Below are 21,018 nucleotides of genomic sequence, written 5' to 3' on the forward strand. Positions count from 1 at the left end.
TCCCAAATTGCCCCACAAAGCCACTACACTGTTATTTTGGAAGCTGGAGTACAGTGTCATCTATATTGAGTCCACCTTGACTCAGAGAAGAGACAGCTCACCTGGGGCAACAAGAAGTTTGGTTCCACTCCCCCATGTGAGTTTTCCCCATCCAGTACTAGCACCGTGTGACAGGTCTTTGCAAAATGGGCCTCTTCATTCAGCCACCTCATGGGTGTCAAAGGCCTCAGATACATTCATGGAGCTGCCTCTGAGAGAAGCTATGAGTACCCATGCAGTTTTCCACAGACCTCCTCTAGCTCTCTTTGCCAAATACCTTCTTCTGTGTTCAAATGCATGGGAATAACTAGATTTGATTACAGTCACCTCAGGTATTAGAGATGGGAAGAACCTACTCCTTAGTTAGCAGGGAACACTTTAAGTAGCTTGTGTTGTTATATCCAAAATGTGGTGCCTACAATTAGTCACTGCAGATGGTTTCCCAGCCTAAGGCTCTTCCCACTAATCCCCCTCTCCTTCCTCATTTTCTGATATTTGGTTGCTCAAGAGCATTCCGTGTTTTCATTACGGCATGATGACTACCTTGCTGTTATCAAGGGCTGTGGCAAACTGAATCCCAAGTTGAAAGCAAAGAAAATATGTCTCTACTGGGTCACGGAATGCCCGAATAGCATTCAGATGCGTTTTGAAAACATGCCCTTATAAGGAACTTTTTTCCAGTAAGTAAGGAAATAATCCCGGTTCCTCAGACCCCACCTTCCTCATTTTCCCATGCAATGGCCTGAATAACTACTGGGGTTTTACTGACCATTTTGTTCCTTTGCCAAATATGAACTTATTTACTGACCCATAATTGGCATCATGATGCAGAGCTTATTTTAAAAAAAAAAAAAAAAAAAAAAAAAGCTTATGTTCCAAGCCAAAACATTCAAACTTTCTTTTCCTTCTCAATCACCAAGACAAAGATGATTTCGTCCCCGGTTTTGCTAAGTAAATGCACATGGCTGCTAACATTCATATCTGGAAGAAAAATACAGGGGGGAGAATCCACTAGTCTCCTTAAACCAGGTCAATTTTCACAGGCACCAGCTGAGTGAACTCTCCTTATACACAAAACTTTCAAAATTACTTTCTCTATTATTTTTCATTGTTTGGTTACTGTTTTGCCTGTGCTGCAGCATTCCCCATTAGATCAAGAGCTCAGACACTATTTAGCCACTTCTACAACAATCAGGCACTGACCTACAGTATGAAGGTAAGAGTCCAACTATCAAGACAAGTGAAGAAGACAACTGTATGACAATGACACATTCGCTATAACAACAGCAAATCTTCCCAATTGCTCAGCTTCTCCTATGGACAATTCTAAATCCAGAATACCATGCATGCATGCTCTGCTTAGCATCTTACTTCGTTTAAAAACAGCCTTGCCTCCTCTCAGGTGTGATTCTGGAGCCAGCGATCACTGTTTCTCAGCTCATAAAACCCTGTGTTCATAGACATTGCTTTTCACGAATTCCAACCTTGCTTGTCCTTCAGTTAAGGTTTCAGGTATGCATCAGACAGCTCAGAAAAAAGACATCACAGAATTGTCTTTTTTCCCCTCACCTTAGAAACAATTGATTATGTGGGCATTTTTCAAAAGCTTTTGCAGGAAAACCATGAGAATTTGTCTTAGCCCACAGAGTCGTAGAATCACTTGACAATGCTTTGCGCGAGGGGTTTGGACTAGATCATGTCCAAATGTCCCTTCCAACATCTGTCATTTTCCTGTCCACTCAATGCTAAACTTCAGAACCTAAAACCCCCCTCATGTTGCTGGCTAAGAGCCAGTGTATAAGAGTGTTTATGGAGATTCAGTACTGAAGAAAAATTAGTCTACTGACTTTACAGTTAGGCCTGGCGCAACAGATCCTGCAAAGACATTTGCAGACATGATCCTAAAGCATTGTTGTGCTGCAATGGCAAAAAGAGATGGGAACAGGAGGAACACAGTCTAAGGCCAGAATAACTGATGAAGTCCACCTTCCTATCAGTCAGGACTTCCATCTGCAGGTGGGTTTTTTTACAATGCAAGAAGTACCACAGTATATAAACCAGTGCTGTGCATTTGAACTACCCAATTCCTTTCATTGCCAAGTCACAGCACAGAATTAGGATATAATTGTCAGGCAAGATTGCAACACGCAGACATTAACCCACTTACTTGGCCAGTAACTTTAATCAGTTAACTCAGATTGTGACTTCAGTCCCTGAGCCAGCAGTGAGTTTGAAGCTGTTGTCACAACACCAGAGCACTTGACAGAAACCCAGAGGGCAAGAAGAGCGCTTGACATGGCTATCAGGAAGCATTTGCACTGAGCATGATCTGAGCCTTGCCTGAGTTACCTCAAAGTCCTGAGGTAAGGAACGGAACTGAACCCCCTTTACCTATCCCCCACAGCCTTCCACAGCCATACACAGGTACTGAGCACAAGCTGGCCAATCCGTCTCTCTTTCTGAAAACATGCCTCTATTTCTGATTGCTTCCAGATTATCAGTATCCTGGAGCACCGTGTCCATAGCAGGTTTCTCTAAATACAAGAAGTCCTCCACCTGGAAACGCTTCTAGGCTCAAGAGTATCTTGAAATAGCACCTATGTTCTCCTTCCCATTTGTAATGTGAACCACATAAAAGAAGTACATCTAAAGGGCGCTACGGTGGACACACAAGGGTTTTTGAAAGACCAGACACAAGAAAGTTGCACACTCACTGGGCTGGACGGACAGTCTGGTCCCTGAGCCAAACGTCAGCTTGCCATAGCTGGAGCCCAAATCCCACAGCATTTCCTTCCATAACAAAAAGCCCAACAAGCCACCTCAGAACCAGCACCTCTGTCCAAACCCTTTACTCAGCCATTGCAAGGCTAGGGAAAAACAAATCCTCCATGTCTTTCTCCTGCACCTCTGACTTTCTTTCTGACCTTAAGCTGCCTAAGAATGGCAATGCAGCAAGAGGAGACAGCATAGAGTGGAGAAGCAGGAGAAGAAAACGTACTTGGCAGAACACGTAGCTTTGTCCCTGGCCCAAACTGGAGTTTTCCTGTGTAGCCAGTCACACAATGCTATACGCTCTGACAAGAACCCAAGGCTCACTCCGGTCTCTCACCCGCTCTGGTTTCCTTTTGTGAGGAGTGGGAAGAGCCCCTTGCACAGGAGACAGCATTTGCCTTGGGAACTGCAGCACCGAGAGGAGGGAAAGAGGAAAAACTCAGGGATGACTTCCTTAGGCTGCTGCTTGGAGAATACCAGTCATTCACTGGCACCGGGACTTTTCAGGACAGAGTGCCAAAATGGCTTGGTCTTGGTTTGTTTTGCAAAAGGGACAAAGCACTTTCTTGCCACAGCTTTTCTAATTTACTCCGACCACTCTCTGCTACCATTATGCTCTCTTCCCATGCAATGTCCAACAGGTTTCTAGTTTAGCAAAAACATAAGTTTTCTCTGAGTTTACCTTACAATTCCTCTCCTTCCCATCTGTAACATGACCGAGGTACAAGAAGTACATCTACACGGCCCTGCAGTGGACAGTCAAGGTTATCTGTCCATCAGTTTTCTAGCTCAGCAACAACATAAGCTTTCCCTGAGAGATCTGTTTACCTTTCCTCTCCTGTGTGCTTGACCTGTTGCTGGAGCACAGCCTGAAGACAAAATTGTCAGGCAGGATTGCACCATGCAGGCTTTAACCCAATTACTTGGCCAGAGAGTTACTTTGATCCCCGAGGCAAAGGTGAATTTGAGGCGGTTGTGACCACAGCAGAGCACTTGACAGAAACCCAGAGGCTTGGCTCCAGGATGGAGACACCTCCACCAATCCGGCTGTGCTGGCGGCCTCTTCACCTACACCCTGGGTGAGCGGGATGCTCACTCTCAAGCGGAAACCTGCTGCATGTCTGCAGAGTGGGTCAGTGGTGGGCAGTTTCACTGGCTTGGCATTTTTGAGGGTCCTTCCACCTGTGGCTGTCTGCTCAGCCACGTTAGGTTCCTCCTTTCACTGTCCACACCTTAGCCAGGCTGACAGCAAGTATCACAATGATCTGCAGCTTTTCTCTCCCTGGTGATGCCCAGAAAAACAATCGACGTACCGAGAGCTATTTGACACGACTATCGGGAAGCATTTGCACTGAGCATGATCTGAGCCTTGCCTGAGTTACCTCAAAGTCCTGAGGTAAGGAACGGAACTGAACCCCCTTTACCTATCCCCCACAGCCTTCCACAGCCATACACAGGTACTGAACAGAAGTAGGTGTCTCTATCTCTCTTTCCTAAACTGTGCCTCTATTTCTGATTGCTTCCAGATTATCAGCATCCTGGAGCACCACATCAATAGCAGGTTCCCCTAAATGCCAGAAGTCCTCCACCTCAAAATGCTTCTAGGCTCAAGAGTATCATGAAATATCACCTATTTTCTCCTTCCCCTATGAAAGGTTACACAAATACAAGTACATCTGCAGGGTGCTCTGGTGGACACTCCAGGACTTTTGAAAGAGGAGACACAAAAAGTTGCACACTCACTGGGCTGGACGGACAGTCTGGTCCCTGAGCCAAACGTCAGCTTGTTGGTGCCATAACCATAATCCCACAGCATTTCCTTCCATAACAAAAAGCCCAACAAGCCCCTTCAGAAGCAGCACCTCTCCCCAAACCTTTACCCAGCCATCCCAAGGCTACGAGGGCACTATAAGGGTGACACGACGCAGGAGGATCCCAGGGCAGGAGCAGAGGGTGACAGTCTGCCTGTGTGGGATGAGGTCTGGGATGGGGCCAGAACTAAGGGGCACCCCCCAAACCTCCTCCTCCTGCCCCCACACTGCCTCCTGGCTCAAGGCCTCCAATAAAACAGAAAGCATAGGAACAGTGGTGGACTTACGTGGCCTAACTTTGAGTCTCGTTCCAGAGCCAAAGACAGTTTTGTATGCACCAGCTCCCGTGGTCACACAGCATTTCCTCTCTCAACAAAAACCTTCCCAAATACTTGGCAAAGCTGCGCACACACAGCCCAACTAGACAGTGCTGACTGTCACTCCGAGTCAGCTATGTCCTGAAGTGAAGACCTCCCTGATCTGTCTGTGGGATCAAGAGCACCACTGGACCTACGGGTACAAACCCTGTTTGGGAGGACTGTTGCTCCTGCCCTCAGCCAAAGCCTTTCCTGGCGGGAAGCAAGCGGCATGTAACCCCACGGCTGAAGAGCCACCAGCCCAGGAGGAGATGCTGGAAAGCCCGCTGCCCGTTGGCCAGTGAGTAGCTTGGCCACGCATGGAAGGAGAACACAAGAAAGTGGCGGCACTTACTAGGCAAAACCTGAAGTCGTGTCCCTTGGCCAAGTGTGAGCTTGCCGGAGTTCACACCGTGGTTTTCAGCTCAACAAGAACACAAGCTCATCCACGTCCTTAGAGAGAGAGGCAATCCCTGCTCTTGGCGAGCCGAGCCCCTGGCTTTGCCCCCCATAAGCAGAAAACTTTCAGCAGACATCCAGACACGCTGTACGCTGTAGTAAACCACCATCCGCTGGTGCCTACTTCTGCCAAACGAGGACTGATCCTCTTGCTGAGTAAAGGAAGGGTGGGCTGGGAAAGGAGGGCCCAGTAGAGCCCAGCTCAGGAAAGGCCCTGGCCATTCCGTGCTCTACCAGAGACAGGACCGAGCCTGCTCTGATCAGACAAAGGTCAGTGCTCAGGGATGTGGAAAGGGAGGATTGGGATAACAGAGCACAAGAAAAAAACCCACTGGGCAGCAGTTGTACTCACTGGGCTTCACAACCAAGCGTGTCCCCGTCCCCAGCGTCAGTTTGAGGTTCCCTCTGTTCACACAGTCTTTCGCTCTCCAGCAAAAACCCTCAGCTCTCATGCCAGTTACTCTACAACTCATCTCTAGGAAATCAGCTCCTTCCCATCAGCACCAGGCATTTGAAGCCAGGAATAACTCTAGCCTTGATAAGTAATCTCTTGGGAATCTCATCTATGGGAGGGATCACACATGGAATTCTGGAGCAAACAAGAGCATTATTAATTCAGCCTTTCTTCCACAGACCAGAGGACCACCACCCAGGGCTGTGCTAGACAGAGCCATCAGCAGCCCACCCCAACTGTCATGAGTATGGATGGCCATGGTACGAAATGTCTATCCCTGAGCAAGAAAGAGGGTTCAGGACACCGGTCTGCTTATGTGAAAGGCAGAGAGCAAGAGCCGGCAGGAGTAAGCTGAAGGAGAAAATTCACGGCTTTGTTGAATCAGGGTCTCTGCTGCCAGCAGAGAAAGCAGAGCAAAAAGCCCCACAGATTGAACCAGCCTCCCTCCATTGCAGTTATGCTAGCTCATGACTACAAAACTGTTCCACCAAGTGGAGCAGGAAAAAGGCTTTAAAACTTACTGGATTTTACCCTTAGCTGAGTTCCACCTCCAAAGATGACTTGGTTGCCATACTTACTCACACAGTGTTTGCCTTCACTACAAAAACCCTCTAAGTCACATGTCCCCTGCACTAGCTTAGTCCTTCCAAATCTGTGCATTGCTGGTTGGACACTTCTTTTACAACAGCCACGGCTGGTTATCCCTTTCAGCTCTGACAGAGATGACCCCTGAGTGGATCCTTGTCCCAGGGAGTGAAAAGATGTGGGATTGTGATCACAACTCCTTTCTCAGCCCTAAAAAATCAGCCCTAAAAGCAGAGATCTTCCCCTGGACCCTCCTGCACAAACCTTCAAAACGTCTTTCTTGGTTCTGGCTGCTGTTTGTTTGTTTGTTTGTTTCTTTCTTTCTTTCTTTCTTTCTCTCTCTCTCTCTCTCTGTCTCACACACACACACACACACCATCCCTGTGCAAACCAGTTTCTAAGACAGCTCAGCTGGTTTTAGTTTGGGGGTTTTTTTGTTGGTTTTTATTTTCTAAGGGATGTGACTTTCCTATCCTTCTTCCTTCAGCCTGGTATTCTACCTACCAGGTTTCACCATCAGCTGTGTCCCGCTCCCAAAGGCAACTTTCCAGGTGGATGCTGTAATCACACAATGACACATCCACTAACAAAAACCGCACACAGCTTTTAGTCCATAAAACAGTACAAGGTTTCCCATAGAGATCAAGGGGGTACAGAAAGATGCTCCTTTGGGGCACAATGAAAGCCAGTGAACACAGAGCTACTTACTGGGTTTCACAGAAAGTCTGCTTCCGTGCCCAAAGGTGAGCTTGCCAAGACCTGCTCCTGCAAATTGCCACAGCCACGCCCAGCTTTACAACAACCCCCAGTTAGCAGAAAGCAAACACCATCACCTGCAGAAGAGGCTGACATTTGTCCTTCCCAGCAGAGTATGGAGAAAATGGTGAAAAACAAGGGAAATTACTAGTTCCTGAGCTATGACAGCATCCCTACACACACCAGGCTAACACACAACTGCTTTTCCTCCAACACTGCCCTTGCCCACAAGGCTGGCAGCGCTGCCTTTGAACCCCTTCAGGAGCGGCCAGCGCTGCTCAGGACATGGCTGCTGAGACACACGCGTTTGTCTCAATCTCACAGCACTTACAGGCCTTTGCAAAGAGATTTCTCCCCTTCCCAAAGACAAACCTTCTGCCTGCTCCCCCTCCTCCCACAGCAGCTCACAGCTTTTCCATGCCCAGAGAGAGGGTACAGGGTTGTGCGTGCTTCCCACAATTTAACCCTGGACGTTATTGCCTTGGACATTTCAGCCCTGCAGGGGGAAAAAGTAGCTCTGAGACTACTCACAAGGCTTCACACTTAGCTTTGTCCCAGCCAAAGGTGTACCTGCCTGCACCAACACTCACAGCAAGAAAAGCCATTACACAAATGCTCTCCTCTCCCCAGAGCAAGGAAGCCCTTAGTGTGGCTGACAAGGACTTTCCCAGCGCAGCACAGGTGACACTGTTCCAAAAATCATGCAGGGCTCAAGTTAAGGTTTATTCTGTCCAACCACAACCTCTTTAAAGATGGCACTGACGGCATTCTTGGACCCTGTGAAGGGAGAGGAGGCAATTTCACTAGCTTGGCTTTTTTGAGGGTCCTTCCACCTGTGGCTGTCTGCTCAGCCACGTTAGGTTCCTCCTTTCACTGTCCACACCTTAGCCAGGCTGACAGCAAGTATCACAATGATCTGCAGCTTTTCTCTCCCTGGTGATGCCCAGAAAAACAATCGACGTACCGAGAGCTATTTGACACGACTATCGGGAAGCATTTGCACTGAGCATGATCTGAGCCTTGCCTGAGTTACCTCAAAGTCCTGAGGTAAGGAACGGAACTGAACCCCCTTTACCTATCCCCCACAACATTCCACAGCCATACACAGGTACAAGGCTTGCTTAGGCAATGTTGCAAGCGTGAAACTACTCACAGTGGGAAAATAAGTTGCACACACCTACAGCACTTGCCAGTTTTCAAGTGTTCTCTCACAGAAAGCCCCACAGCTTGTCTACTTTACATTATTGCTCTGCCGACCATCTCTCCTGCTCTACAATATCCAGCAGATGCTATAGCAACCAAGAGCTCACTGCTGTTACTTTTCGGCAACAGCCACTGCTTCTGAACTGCATTGCATTGCTCTCTCAGCAAACTTTTACTTTATTTTAGCTGGACTGAAGTTTTCCACTGAACAACTCAGTGTCCCAAATCTCGGAAAGCTTACTTGGTTTTACCATGAGCCTGGTTCCATGTCCAAGCGAAAGTAGGTAGGTACTCATAGACACTGTGTTGTTTGCCCTAGCAAAAAACGTTGTACACTCCTATCCACCCCAAACACCTGACTAACATTCCTCAGGGAAATCCTACAACTTCTCCACGGGCACACTTGCAATGCATTACATCTTATCTCCACGTGCATTGCTTGTTCTTCTTCCTCCCCACACAACAGACTCATTAATACCACAAGCAAGAGCCACAAGGCAATTCCCTTTCCAGAACAAAACCACCCTGCAACACTCACTGAAGACCATTACATTTTTTTCCTCATCTCTGTTCTTGTATTTCACTTACTTGTTTTCACTTTTCACTTGCTTCCTTTCCCCAGGATGGACGCTTTGCTGGTGCACAGTTGCTAAATAGAAAGTCTAACACTTCTTTCCTGGGAATACTAAAACCATCCCAAATTGCCCCACAAAGCCACTACACTGTTATTTTGGAAGCTGGAGTACAGTGTCATCTATATTGAGTCCACCTTGACTCAGAGAAGAGACAGCTCACCTGGGGCAACAAGAAGTTTGGTTCCACTCCCCCATGTGAGTTTTCCCCATCCAGTACTAGCACCGTGTGACAGGTCTTTGCAAAATGGGCCTCTTCATTCAGCCACCTCATGGGTGTCAAAGGCCTCAGATACATTCATGGAGCTGCCTCTGAGAGAAGCTATGAGTACCCATGCAGTTTTCCACAGACCTCCTCTAGCTCTCTTTGCCAAATACCTTCTTCTGTGTTCAAATGCATGGGAATAACTAGATTTGATTACAGTCACCTCAGGTATTAGAGATGGGAAGAACCTACTCCTTAGTTAGCAGGGAACACTTTAAGTAGCTTGTGTTGTTATATCCAAAATGTGGTGCCTACAATTAGTCACTGCAGATGGTTTCCCAGCCTAAGGCTCTTCCCACTAATCCCCCTCTCCTTCCTCATTTTCTGATATTTGGTTGCTCAAGAGCATTCCGTGTTTTCATTACGGCATGATGACTACCTTGCTGTTATCAAGGGCTGTGGCAAACTGAATCCCAAGTTGAAAGCAAAGAAAATATGTCTCTACTGGGTCACGGAATGCCCGAATAGCATTCAGATGCGTTTTGAAAACATGCCCTTATAAGGAACTTTTTTCCAGTAAGTAAGGAAATAATCCCGGTTCCTCAGACCCCACCTTCCTCATTTTCCCATGCAATGGCCTGAATAACTACTGGGGTTTTACTGACCATTTTGTTCCTTTGCCAAATATGAACTTATTTACTGACCCATAATTGGCATCATGATGCAGAGCTTATTTTAAAAAAAAAAAAAAAAAAAAAAAAGCTTATGTTCCAAGCCAAAACATTCAAACTTTCTTTTCCTTCTCAATCACCAAGACAAAGATGATTTCGTCCCCGGTTTTGCTAAGTAAATGCACATGGCTGCTAACATTCATATCTGGAAGAAAAATACAGGGGGGAGAATCCACTAGTCTCCTTAAACCAGGTCAATTTTCACAGGCACCAGCTGAGTGAACTCTCCTTATACACAAAACTTTCAAAATTACTTTCTCTATTATTTTTCATTGTTTGGTTACTGTTTTGCCTGTGCTGCAGCATTCCCCATTAGATCAAGAGCTCAGACACTATTTAGCCACTTCTACAACAATCAGGCACTGACCTACAGTATGAAGGTAAGAGTCCAACTATCAAGACAAGTGAAGAAGACAACTGTATGACAATGACACATTCGCTATAACAACAGCAAATCTTCCCAATTGCTCAGCTTCTCCTATGGACAATTCTAAATCCAGAATACCATGCATGCATGCTCTGCTTAGCATCTTACTTCGTTTAAAAACAGCCTTGCCTCCTCTCAGGTGTGATTCTGGAGCCAGCGATCACTGTTTCTCAGCTCATAAAACCCTGTGTTCATAGACATTGCTTTTCACGAATTCCAACCTTGCTTGTCCTTCAGTTAAGGTTTCAGGTATGCATCAGACAGCTCAGAAAAAAGACATCACAGAATTGTCTTTTTTCCCCTCACCTTAGAAACAATTGATTATGTGGGCATTTTTCAAAAGCTTTTGCAGGAAAACCATGAGAATTTGTCTTAGCCCACAGAGTCGTAGAATCACTTGACAATGCTTTGCGCGAGGGGTTTGGACTAGATCATGTCCAAATGTCCCTTCCAACATCTGTCATTTTCCTGTCCACTCAATGCTAAACTTCAGAACCTAAAACCCCCCTCATGTTGCTGGCTAAGAGCCAGTGTATAAGAGTGTTTATGGAGATTCAGTACTGAAGAAAAATTAGTCTACTGACTTTACAGTTAGGCCTGGCGCAACAGATCCTGCAAAGACATTTGCAGACATGATCCTAAAGCATTGTTGTGCTGCAATGGCAAAAAGAGATGGGAACAGGAGGAACACAGTCTAAGGCCAGAATAACTGATGAAGTCCACCTTCCTATCAGTCAGGACTTCCATCTGCAGGTGGGTTTTTTTACAATGCAAGAAGTACCACAGTATATAAACCAGTGCTGTGCATTTGAACTACCCAATTCCTTTCATTGCCAAGTCACAGCACAGAATTAGGATATAATTGTCAGGCAAGATTGCAACACGCAGACATTAACCCACTTACTTGGCCAGTAACTTTAATCAGTTAACTCAGATTGTGACTTCAGTCCCTGAGCCAGCAGTGAGTTTGAAGCTGTTGTCACAACACCAGAGCACTTGACAGAAACCCAGAGGGCAAGAAGAGCGCTTGACATGGCTATCAGGAAGCATTTGCACTGAGCATGATCTGAGCCTTGCCTGAGTTACCTCAAAGTCCTGAGGTAAGGAACGGAACTGAACCCCCTTTACCTATCCCCCACAGCCTTCCACAGCCATACACAGGTACTGAGCACAAGCTGGCCAATCCGTCTCTCTTTCTGAAAACATGCCTCTATTTCTGATTGCTTCCAGATTATCAGTATCCTGGAGCACCGTGTCCATAGCAGGTTTCTCTAAATACAAGAAGTCCTCCACCTGGAAACGCTTCTAGGCTCAAGAGTATCTTGAAATAGCACCTATGTTCTCCTTCCCATTTGTAATGTGAACCACATAAAAGAAGTACATCTAAAGGGCGCTACGGTGGACACACAAGGGTTTTTGAAAGACCAGACACAAGAAAGTTGCACACTCACTGGGCTGGACGGACAGTCTGGTCCCTGAGCCAAACGTCAGCTTGCCATAGCTGGAGCCCAAATCCCACAGCATTTCCTTCCATAACAAAAAGCCCAACAAGCCACCTCAGAACCAGCACCTCTGTCCAAACCCTTTACTCAGCCATTGCAAGGCTAGGGAAAAACAAATCCTCCATGTCTTTCTCCTGCACCTCTGACTTTCTTTCTGACCTTAAGCTGCCTAAGAATGGCAATGCAGCAAGAGGAGACAGCATAGAGTGGAGAAGCAGGAGAAGAAAACGTACTTGGCAGAACACGTAGCTTTGTCCCTGGCCCAAACTGGAGTTTTCCTGTGTAGCCAGTCACACAATGCTATACGCTCTGACAAGAACCCAAGGCTCACTCCGGTCTCTCACCCGCTCTGGTTTCCTTTTGTGAGGAGTGGGAAGAGCCCCTTGCACAGGAGACAGCATTTGCCTTGGGAACTGCAGCACCGAGAGGAGGGAAAGAGGAAAAACTCAGGGATGACTTCCTTAGGCTGCTGCTTGGAGAATACCAGTCATTCACTGGCACCGGGACTTTTCAGGACAGAGTGCCAAAATGGCTTGGTCTTGGTTTGTTTTGCAAAAGGGACAAAGCACTTTCTTGCCACAGCTTTTCTAATTTACTCCGACCACTCTCTGCTACCATTATGCTCTCTTCCCATGCAATGTCCAACAGGTTTCTAGTTTAGCAAAAACATAAGTTTTCTCTGAGTTTACCTTACAATTCCTCTCCTTCCCATCTGTAACATGACCGAGGTACAAGAAGTACATCTACACGGCCCTGCAGTGGACAGTCAAGGTTATCTGTCCATCAGTTTTCTAGCTCAGCAACAACATAAGCTTTCCCTGAGAGATCTGTTTACCTTTCCTCTCCTGTGTGCTTGACCTGTTGCTGGAGCACAGCCTGAAGACAAAATTGTCAGGCAGGATTGCACCATGCAGGCTTTAACCCAATTACTTGGCCAGAGAGTTACTTTGATCCCCGAGGCAAAGGTGAATTTGAGGCGGTTGTGACCACAGCAGAGCACTTGACAGAAACCCAGAGGCTTGGCTCCAGGATGGAGACACCTCCACCAATCCGGCTGTGCTGGCGGCCTCTTCACCTACACCCTGGGTGAGCGGGATGCTCACTCTCAAGCGGAAACCTGCTGCATGTCTGCAGAGTGGGTCAGTGGTGGGCAGTTTCACTGGCTTGGCATTTTTGAGGGTCCTTCCACCTGTGGCTGTCTGCTCAGCCACGTTAGGTTCCTCCTTTCACTGTCCACACCTTAGCCAGGCTGACAGCAAGTATCACAATGATCTGCAGCTTTTCTCTCCCTGGTGATGCCCAGAAAAACAATCGACGTACCGAGAGCTATTTGACACGACTATCGGGAAGCATTTGCACTGAGCATGATCTGAGCCTTGCCTGAGTTACCTCAAAGTCCTGAGGTAAGGAACGGAACTGAACCCCCTTTACCTATCCCCCACAGCCTTCCACAGCCATACACAGGTACTGAACAGAAGTAGGTGTCTCTATCTCTCTTTCCTAAACTGTGCCTCTATTTCTGATTGCTTCCAGATTATCAGCATCCTGGAGCACCACATCAATAGCAGGTTCCCCTAAATGCCAGAAGTCCTCCACCTCAAAATGCTTCTAGGCTCAAGAGTATCATGAAATATCACCTATTTTCTCCTTCCCCTATGAAAGGTTACACAAATACAAGTACATCTGCAGGGTGCTCTGGTGGACACTCCAGGACTTTTGAAAGAGGAGACACAAAAAGTTGCACACTCACTGGGCTGGACGGACAGTCTGGTCCCTGAGCCAAACGTCAGCTTGTTGGTGCCATAACCATAATCCCACAGCATTTCCTTCCATAACAAAAAGCCCAACAAGCCCCTTCAGAAGCAGCACCTCTCCCCAAACCTTTACCCAGCCATCCCAAGGCTACGAGGGCACTATAAGGGTGACACGACGCAGGAGGATCCCAGGGCAGGAGCAGAGGGTGACAGTCTGCCTGTGTGGGATGAGGTCTGGGATGGGGCCAGAACTAAGGGGCACCCCCCAAACCTCCTCCTCCTGCCCCCACACTGCCTCCTGGCTCAAGGCCTCCAATAAAACAGAAAGCATAGGAACAGTGGTGGACTTACGTGGCCTAACTTTGAGTCTCGTTCCAGAGCCAAAGACAGTTTTGTATGCACCAGCTCCCGTGGTCACACAGCATTTCCTCTCTCAACAAAAACCTTCCCAAATACTTGGCAAAGCTGCGCACACACAGCCCAACTAGACAGTGCTGACTGTCACTCCGAGTCAGCTATGTCCTGAAGTGAAGACCTCCCTGATCTGTCTGTGGGATCAAGAGCACCACTGGACCTACGGGTACAAACCCTGTTTGGGAGGACTGTTGCTCCTGCCCTCAGCCAAAGCCTTTCCTGGCGGGAAGCAAGCGGCATGTAACCCCACGGCTGAAGAGCCACCAGCCCAGGAGGAGATGCTGGAAAGCCCGCTGCCCGTTGGCCAGTGAGTAGCTTGGCCACGCATGGAAGGAGAACACAAGAAAGTGGCGGCACTTACTAGGCAAAACCTGAAGTCGTGTCCCTTGGCCAAGTGTGAGCTTGCCGGAGTTCACACCGTGGTTTTCAGCTCAACAAGAACACAAGCTCATCCACGTCCTTAGAGAGAGAGGCAATCCCTGCTCTTGGCGAGCCGAGCCCCTGGCTTTGCCCCCCATAAGCAGAAAACTTTCAGCAGACATCCAGACACGCTGTACGCTGTAGTAAACCACCATCCGCTGGTGCCTACTTCTGCCAAACGAGGACTGATCCTCTTGCTGAGTAAAGGAAGGGTGGGCTGGGAAAGGAGGGCCCAGTAGAGCCCAGCTCAGGAAAGGCCCTGGCCATTCCGTGCTCTACCAGAGACAGGACCGAGCCTGCTCTGATCAGACAAAGGTCAGTGCTCAGGGATGTGGAAAGGGAGGATTGGGATAACAGAGCACAAGAAAAAAACCCACTGGGCAGCAGTTGTACTCACTGGGCTTCACAACCAAGCGTGTCCCCGTCCCCAGCGTCAGTTTGAGGTTCCCTCTGTTCACACAGTCTTTCGCTCTCCAGCAAAAACCCTCAGCTCTCATGCCAGTTACTCTACAACTCATCTCTAGGAAATCAGCTCCTTCCCATCAGCACCAGGCATTTGAAGCCAGGAATAACTCTAGCCTTGATAAGTAATCTCTTGGGAATCTCATCTATGGGAGGGATCACACATGGAATTCTGGAGCAAACAAGAGCATTATTAATTCAGCCTTTCTTCCACAGACCAGAGGACCACCACCCAGGGCTGTGCTAGACAGAGCCATCAGCAGCCCACCCCAACTGTCATGAGTATGGATGGCCATGGTACGAAATGTCTATCCCTGAGCAAGAAAGAGGGTTCAGGACACCGGTCTGCTTATGTGAAAGGCAGAGAGCAAGAGCCGGCAGGAGTAAGCTGAAGGAGAAAATTCACGGCTTTGTTGAATCAGGGTCTCTGCTGCCAGCAGAGAAAGCAGAGCAAAAAGCCCCACAGATTGAACCAGCCTCCCTCCATTGCAGTTATGCTAGCTCATGACTACAAAACTGTTCCACCAAGTGGAGCAGGAAAAAGGCTTTAAAACTTACTGGATTTTACCCTTAGCTGAGTTCCACCTCCAAAGATGACTTGGTTGCCATACTTACTCACACAGTGTTTGCCTTCACTACAAAAACCCTCTAAGTCACATGTCCCCTGCACTAGCTTAGTCCTTCCAAATCTGTGCATTGCTGGTTGGACACTTCTTTTACAACAGCCACGGCTGGTTATCCCTTTCAGCTCTGACAGAGATGACCCCTGAGTGGATCCTTGTCCCAGGGAGTGAAAAGATGTGGGATTGTGATCACAACTCCTTTCTCAGCCCTAAAAAATCAGCCCTAAAAGCAGAGATCTTCCCCTGGACCCTCCTGCACAAACCTTCAAAACGTCTTTCTTGGTTCTGGCTGCTGTTTGTTTGTTTGTTTGTTTCTTTCTTTCTTTCTTTCTTTCTCTCTCTCTCTCTCTCTGTCTCACACACACACACACACACCATCCCTGTGCAAACCAGTTTCTAAGACAGCTCAGCTGGTTTTAGTTTGGGGGTTTTTTTGTTGGTTTTTATTTTCTAAGGGATGTGACTTTCCTATCCTTCTTCCTTCAGCCTGGTATTCTACCTACCAGGTTTCACCATCAGCTGTGTCCCGCTCCCAAAGGCAACTTTCCAGGTGGATGCTGTAATCACACAATGACACATCCACTAACAAAAACCGCACACAGCTTTTAGTCCATAAAACAGTACAAGGTTTCCCATAGAGATCAAGGGGGTACAGAAAGATGCTCCTTTGGGGCACAATGAAAGCCAGTGAACACAGAGCTACTTACTGGGTTTCACAGAAAGTCTGCTTCCGTGCCCAAAGGTGAGCTTGCCAAGACCTGCTCCTGCAAATTGCCACAGCCACGCCCAGCTTTACAACAACCCCCAGTTAGCAGAAAGCAAACACCATCACCTGCAGAAGAGGCTGACATTTGTCCTTCCCAGCAGAGTATGGAGAAAATGGTGAAAAACAAGGGAAATTACTAGTTCCTGAGCTATGACAGCATCCCTACACACACCAGGCTAACACACAACTGCTTTTCCTCCAACACTGCCCTTGCCCACAAGGCTGGCAGCGCTGCCTTTGAACCCCTTCAGGAGCGGCCAGCGCTGCTCAGGACATGGCTGCTGAGACACACGCGTTTGTCTCAATCTCACAGCACTTACAGGCCTTTGCAAAGAGATTTCTCCCCTTCCCAAAGACAAACCTTCTGCCTGCTCCCCCTCCTCCCACAGCAGCTCACAGCTTTTCCATGCCCAGAGAGAGGGTACAGGGTTGTGCGTGCTTCCCACAATTTAACCCTGGACGTTATTGCCTTGGACATTTCAGCCCTGCAGGGGGAAAAAGTAGCTCTGAGACTACTCACAAGGCTTCACACTTAGCTTTGTCCCAGCCAAAGGTGTACCTGCCTGCACCAACACTCACAGCAAGAAAAGCCATTACACAAATGCTCTCCTCTCCCCAGAGCAAGGAAGCCCTTAGTGTGGCTGACAAGGACTTTCCCAGCGCAGCACAGGTGACACTGTTCCAAAAATCATGCAGGGCTCAAGTTAAGGTTTATTCTGTCCAACCACAACCTCTTTAAAGATGGCACTGACGGCATTCTTGGACCCTGTGAAGGGAGAGGAGGCAATTTCACTAGCTTGGCTTTTTTGAGGGTCCTTCCACCTGTGGCTGTCTGCTCAGCCACGTTAGGTTCCTCCTTTCACTGTCCACACCTTAGCCAGGCTGACAGCAAGTATCACAATGATCTGCAGCTTTTCTCTCCCTGGTGATGCCCAGAAAAACAATCGACGTACCGAGAGCTATTTGACACGACTATCGGGAAGCATTTGCACTGAGCATGATCTGAGCCTTGCCTGAGTTACCTCAAAGTCCTGAGGTAAGGAACGGAACTGAACCCCCTTTACCTATCCCCCACAACATTCCACAGCCATACACAGGTACAAGGCTTGCTTAGGCAATGTTGCAAGCGTGAAACTACTCACAGTGGGAAAATAAGTTGCACACACCTACAGCACTTGCCAGTTTTCAAGTGTTCTCTCACAGAAAGCCCCACAGCTTGTCTACTTTACATTATTGCTCTGCCGACCATCTCTCCTGCTCTACAATATCCAGCAGATGCTATAGCAACCAAGAGCTCACTGCTGTTACTTTTTGGCAACAGCCACTGCTTCTGAACTGCATTGCATTGCTCTCTCAGCAAACTTTTACTTTATTTTAGCTGGACTGAAGTTTTCCACTGAACAACTCAGTGTCCCAAATCTCGGAAAGCTTACTTGGTTTTACCATGAGCCTGGTTCCATGTCCAAAGGCAACCTGTCTTTGAATGGCCATGGCACAAAACGTCCATCCCTGAGGAAATGGCTTCTGGGCCCTACACTGCTTATCTGAAAGGAATTAAGTATATTACTGACAGATGTGAATAATTGAGGGCATATCTTAGTAGACTTTTCTTCAACTCATACAATATATCACTAGCATGATTTTTTTGTATCTTTCCTTTTTTGTACAATTTTGAGCAGAAAATTGTTTAAAACTTACTTGGTTTTACCCTTAGCTGCACTCCACTTCAAAGGTGAATTTGTTTCCATAGCTACTCACACAGTATTTGTCTTCAAAATAACGCCCCTTTTTTTCTCCTCCAGCAGCTTATTAGTTCCTGCTCGGCATTTCTTTTAACTTATTATACCCAAGTAAATTCCTTGGCAACTTTAACTTAGATTTCTCTTAAAGATTTTCCTAGTTGATGATCTCTTTCAGTTTTGACAGATATGACCACTCCGGTAAGTTTTGTCCTTCATTCAGCTGAAGAAATGCTACAAGCATTGACAGCAAAATTCCTCCTTCAGCATTAGATTAACATTAAAAGCAGAGATCTCCCCCTGGACCTTCCTGCACATAATACAAGTCTTAAAAATACCTTTCTTGATTCCCCAAAGAAAGAACGTCCTGCTTGTTTGGATCTCTTTCCAAGACAGCCCAGCTTTTTTTGTCAAGGAGTGAAAACCTGGACAGAAATCTGTCTGTAGTCAGAAGCAGGAGCAGCAGAGCAAAATATAAGACAGTTTTCCCAGCAGATACAAGAACTGCAGCTTATGAGAATTAATGAGGACAAGTTTCTGGGCAATGGAAATAAAAGGACAGTGAGTGTCCCTGCAGGTCTGGGAGATTTGTGGGAACATATAGTGGTGAAGAGAAGGAATATTTGGGATATGGATCCTCTTTCCAGGTGTGGAAAGCTATGACTGATGTGCTTATTCTTTTTTGGAGAAAAAGAAACATGCAGCATACTGTCCATTGGGATGAATGCTGTCTCTTGGTCCTCTCACAAGGACAATTGACAGTAAAGGCTGCCTAGAAAATTATTATTATAGTCATTACTCCAGAACCTGTGTTAAACTCATTTTGAATGTTCACAAATGTTATAGCTCTCAATGATGCATAGAGTCCAGTCCTCCAAATATGTGTTTAGCTTTATAATGATTTTTTTTTTCTTTGAGGCAAGGTCAAGCTTTACCTTTGATTGCCCAGAGAAGAAAAGAACAATGGAATTTTAATGACTGTTTCACAGAAAGGGAAATTAGGCTTTCCTATCCTTATACCTTCAGGATTTCTACCTACCTGGTTTTACCACCAGTTGTGTCCCACTTCCAAAGGTGACTTTCCAGTTGGATGCTGAATTCACACAGTGATACATCCACTAACAAAAACCACACACAACTTTTGGTCCAGACAAGTATATGTGTTTTTCAAAAGAGATCAAGGGGGAAAACAGGTGTCACCCTTGTCACATTCCTTTGACTCCAAGTTAGGATGCCTTTCTAGTTGCATGCCTCTGACATCTCCACAGAAATGCAGATAGAAAAAATTCTGAAATGCATGAAGTAGAAAATCAAGTCCATTACCATTAGCATAATGAAGTTGAAGCTCCTTGGACAATTTTTAAGTAGAATAATTTTTGCCATAGTTAGGAGAATCTCAGCCTTTCATTTATAATTCAAAACAACTATTTGTTTTAAGATGTACCTGATTTCATAATTGGGTTTGTGCCTCTCCCACAGGTGAGTTTGCAGGAAAACTCATTTGTCCCACAGTAATAAAACCTCTGTATAAAAATTGTAAAGGAGAGAAACCTCAGCCTTTAAAATCCAGAACACATTGCCAGACATATCAAAGTGGGATGAAATTTCCACCATTTTAAAAAACATCTAACATAGTTGTTTCTAAAACTTCTCATGGTCTAAAGAAGGAATTGAGACAGATCAGCCAGCTAGAGTTAAGCAAGGGATGAGACACATAAGAGAAAGAAGCTAATTAAAAATAGAAGGAAACTCCCAGAGAATTTTTCTTGATTATTCAGTTGGCAATGAACCCAATAAGGGATCCAAACCTAAGTCCCAGAAGCTATTTTCACCTAAACTTTTGAGCAAAGATTATTCATGAACGCTAATCTCAAATATATTCCCCTGTAGGGTTCATCCTGACTAACATGGTGCTTGCACAACACAAAGGTCATTCACTGATTTTAGCAGAATCACATAAACATGACAGCGAAGATAAAAGCAAATTGTTTAGAATGTGCTCTTCTTCCCCATGCCCTCTTTCCTTTGTATTTTAAAGAAGATTTTGCCTCTGTATTTTAAGGAAGATCTGACAAAAGACCTGAAGTACTCTGTCTTTCCTAACCATATTGGTGAAGAGATACCTACTGGGCTTTATCAGCAGCTTGGTTCCTCTTCCAAAGATGAGACTGGCTGCATTTCCTGAATACACACTGTCAAAAGCTCCCTTACAAAAACCCCCATGCTCTTCTGCACACTTCAGGTTCCATGGCAGGAGACTCTAGTCTTCAAAATAAAACTATATGTGCAAAATGCCTGTTAGATATCCCCACAATATGAAGGCTGGGTTGTCTCTTCTCTGTCTCCTAGCAGGTTTCACATCAATACTTTTTACAAGTCAAGAAAGATGAAGTGCCCTGAACATGGGATGTTTTGGCATAGCCAGGAATAAACTAAGATCCTCTGTACAGAAATCATACAGTTAAGATTTATTGTCAAAGCTGTGCCTTGGTAAAGAGAGATAAACATTATCAGAAGCACTTCATTCCCCCAGTCCTGAACAGTTTTGCAGAGGACGATGTAACTGAGCAGTCAGAATGTCCAGCTAGGACACCTGGTCCAGTATTTCACAGGAGCAGAACTTCTGCAGGCTCTTCTCTCTATGTTAATGCATATTAAATCACTCTTTTTAATAGGGCAAAGACTTCCTGATTCTCTGAAGAGCCATCTTCTCCTCTCTTTGCTCATGTAATTCCACACATGGGTAGGCCCCAAGGTACTCTTCAAAAGGGATAAATGAGAAAAGCACAAGGAAAATCTATTCTTTTATACTGTCTGCAATGGCTCCTTCTACCAATTCCACAAAGCTCAAGCAGCTTGAAAAATGAAACAATTCTGTAGTTTGGGGAAAGATTTGTCACAGCTCTCT

At 46.4% G+C, this 21,018-nt stretch overlaps 1 gene segment (V, D, J or C); it reads right to left on the minus strand.

Moving 5' to 3' along the window:
- Positions 1-19,240, minus strand: part of LOC129200910 (T cell receptor alpha chain MC.7.G5-like) — a 38,510-nt gene extending 19,270 nt beyond the window's left edge. Inside the window, 1 exon segment of the C gene segment in view lies at positions 19,150-19,240. Within this exon segment, the coding sequence occupies positions 19,150-19,225 (76 nt within the window).
- Between the last annotated feature and the right edge of the window lie 1,778 nt (positions 19,241-21,018).

Source organism: Grus americana, unplaced genomic scaffold (genome assembly GCF_028858705.1).
Source record: "Grus americana isolate bGruAme1 unplaced genomic scaffold, bGruAme1.mat scaffold_665, whole genome shotgun sequence".
In the NCBI taxonomy this organism is placed as follows: Eukaryota; Metazoa; Chordata; class Aves; order Gruiformes; family Gruidae; genus Grus; species Grus americana.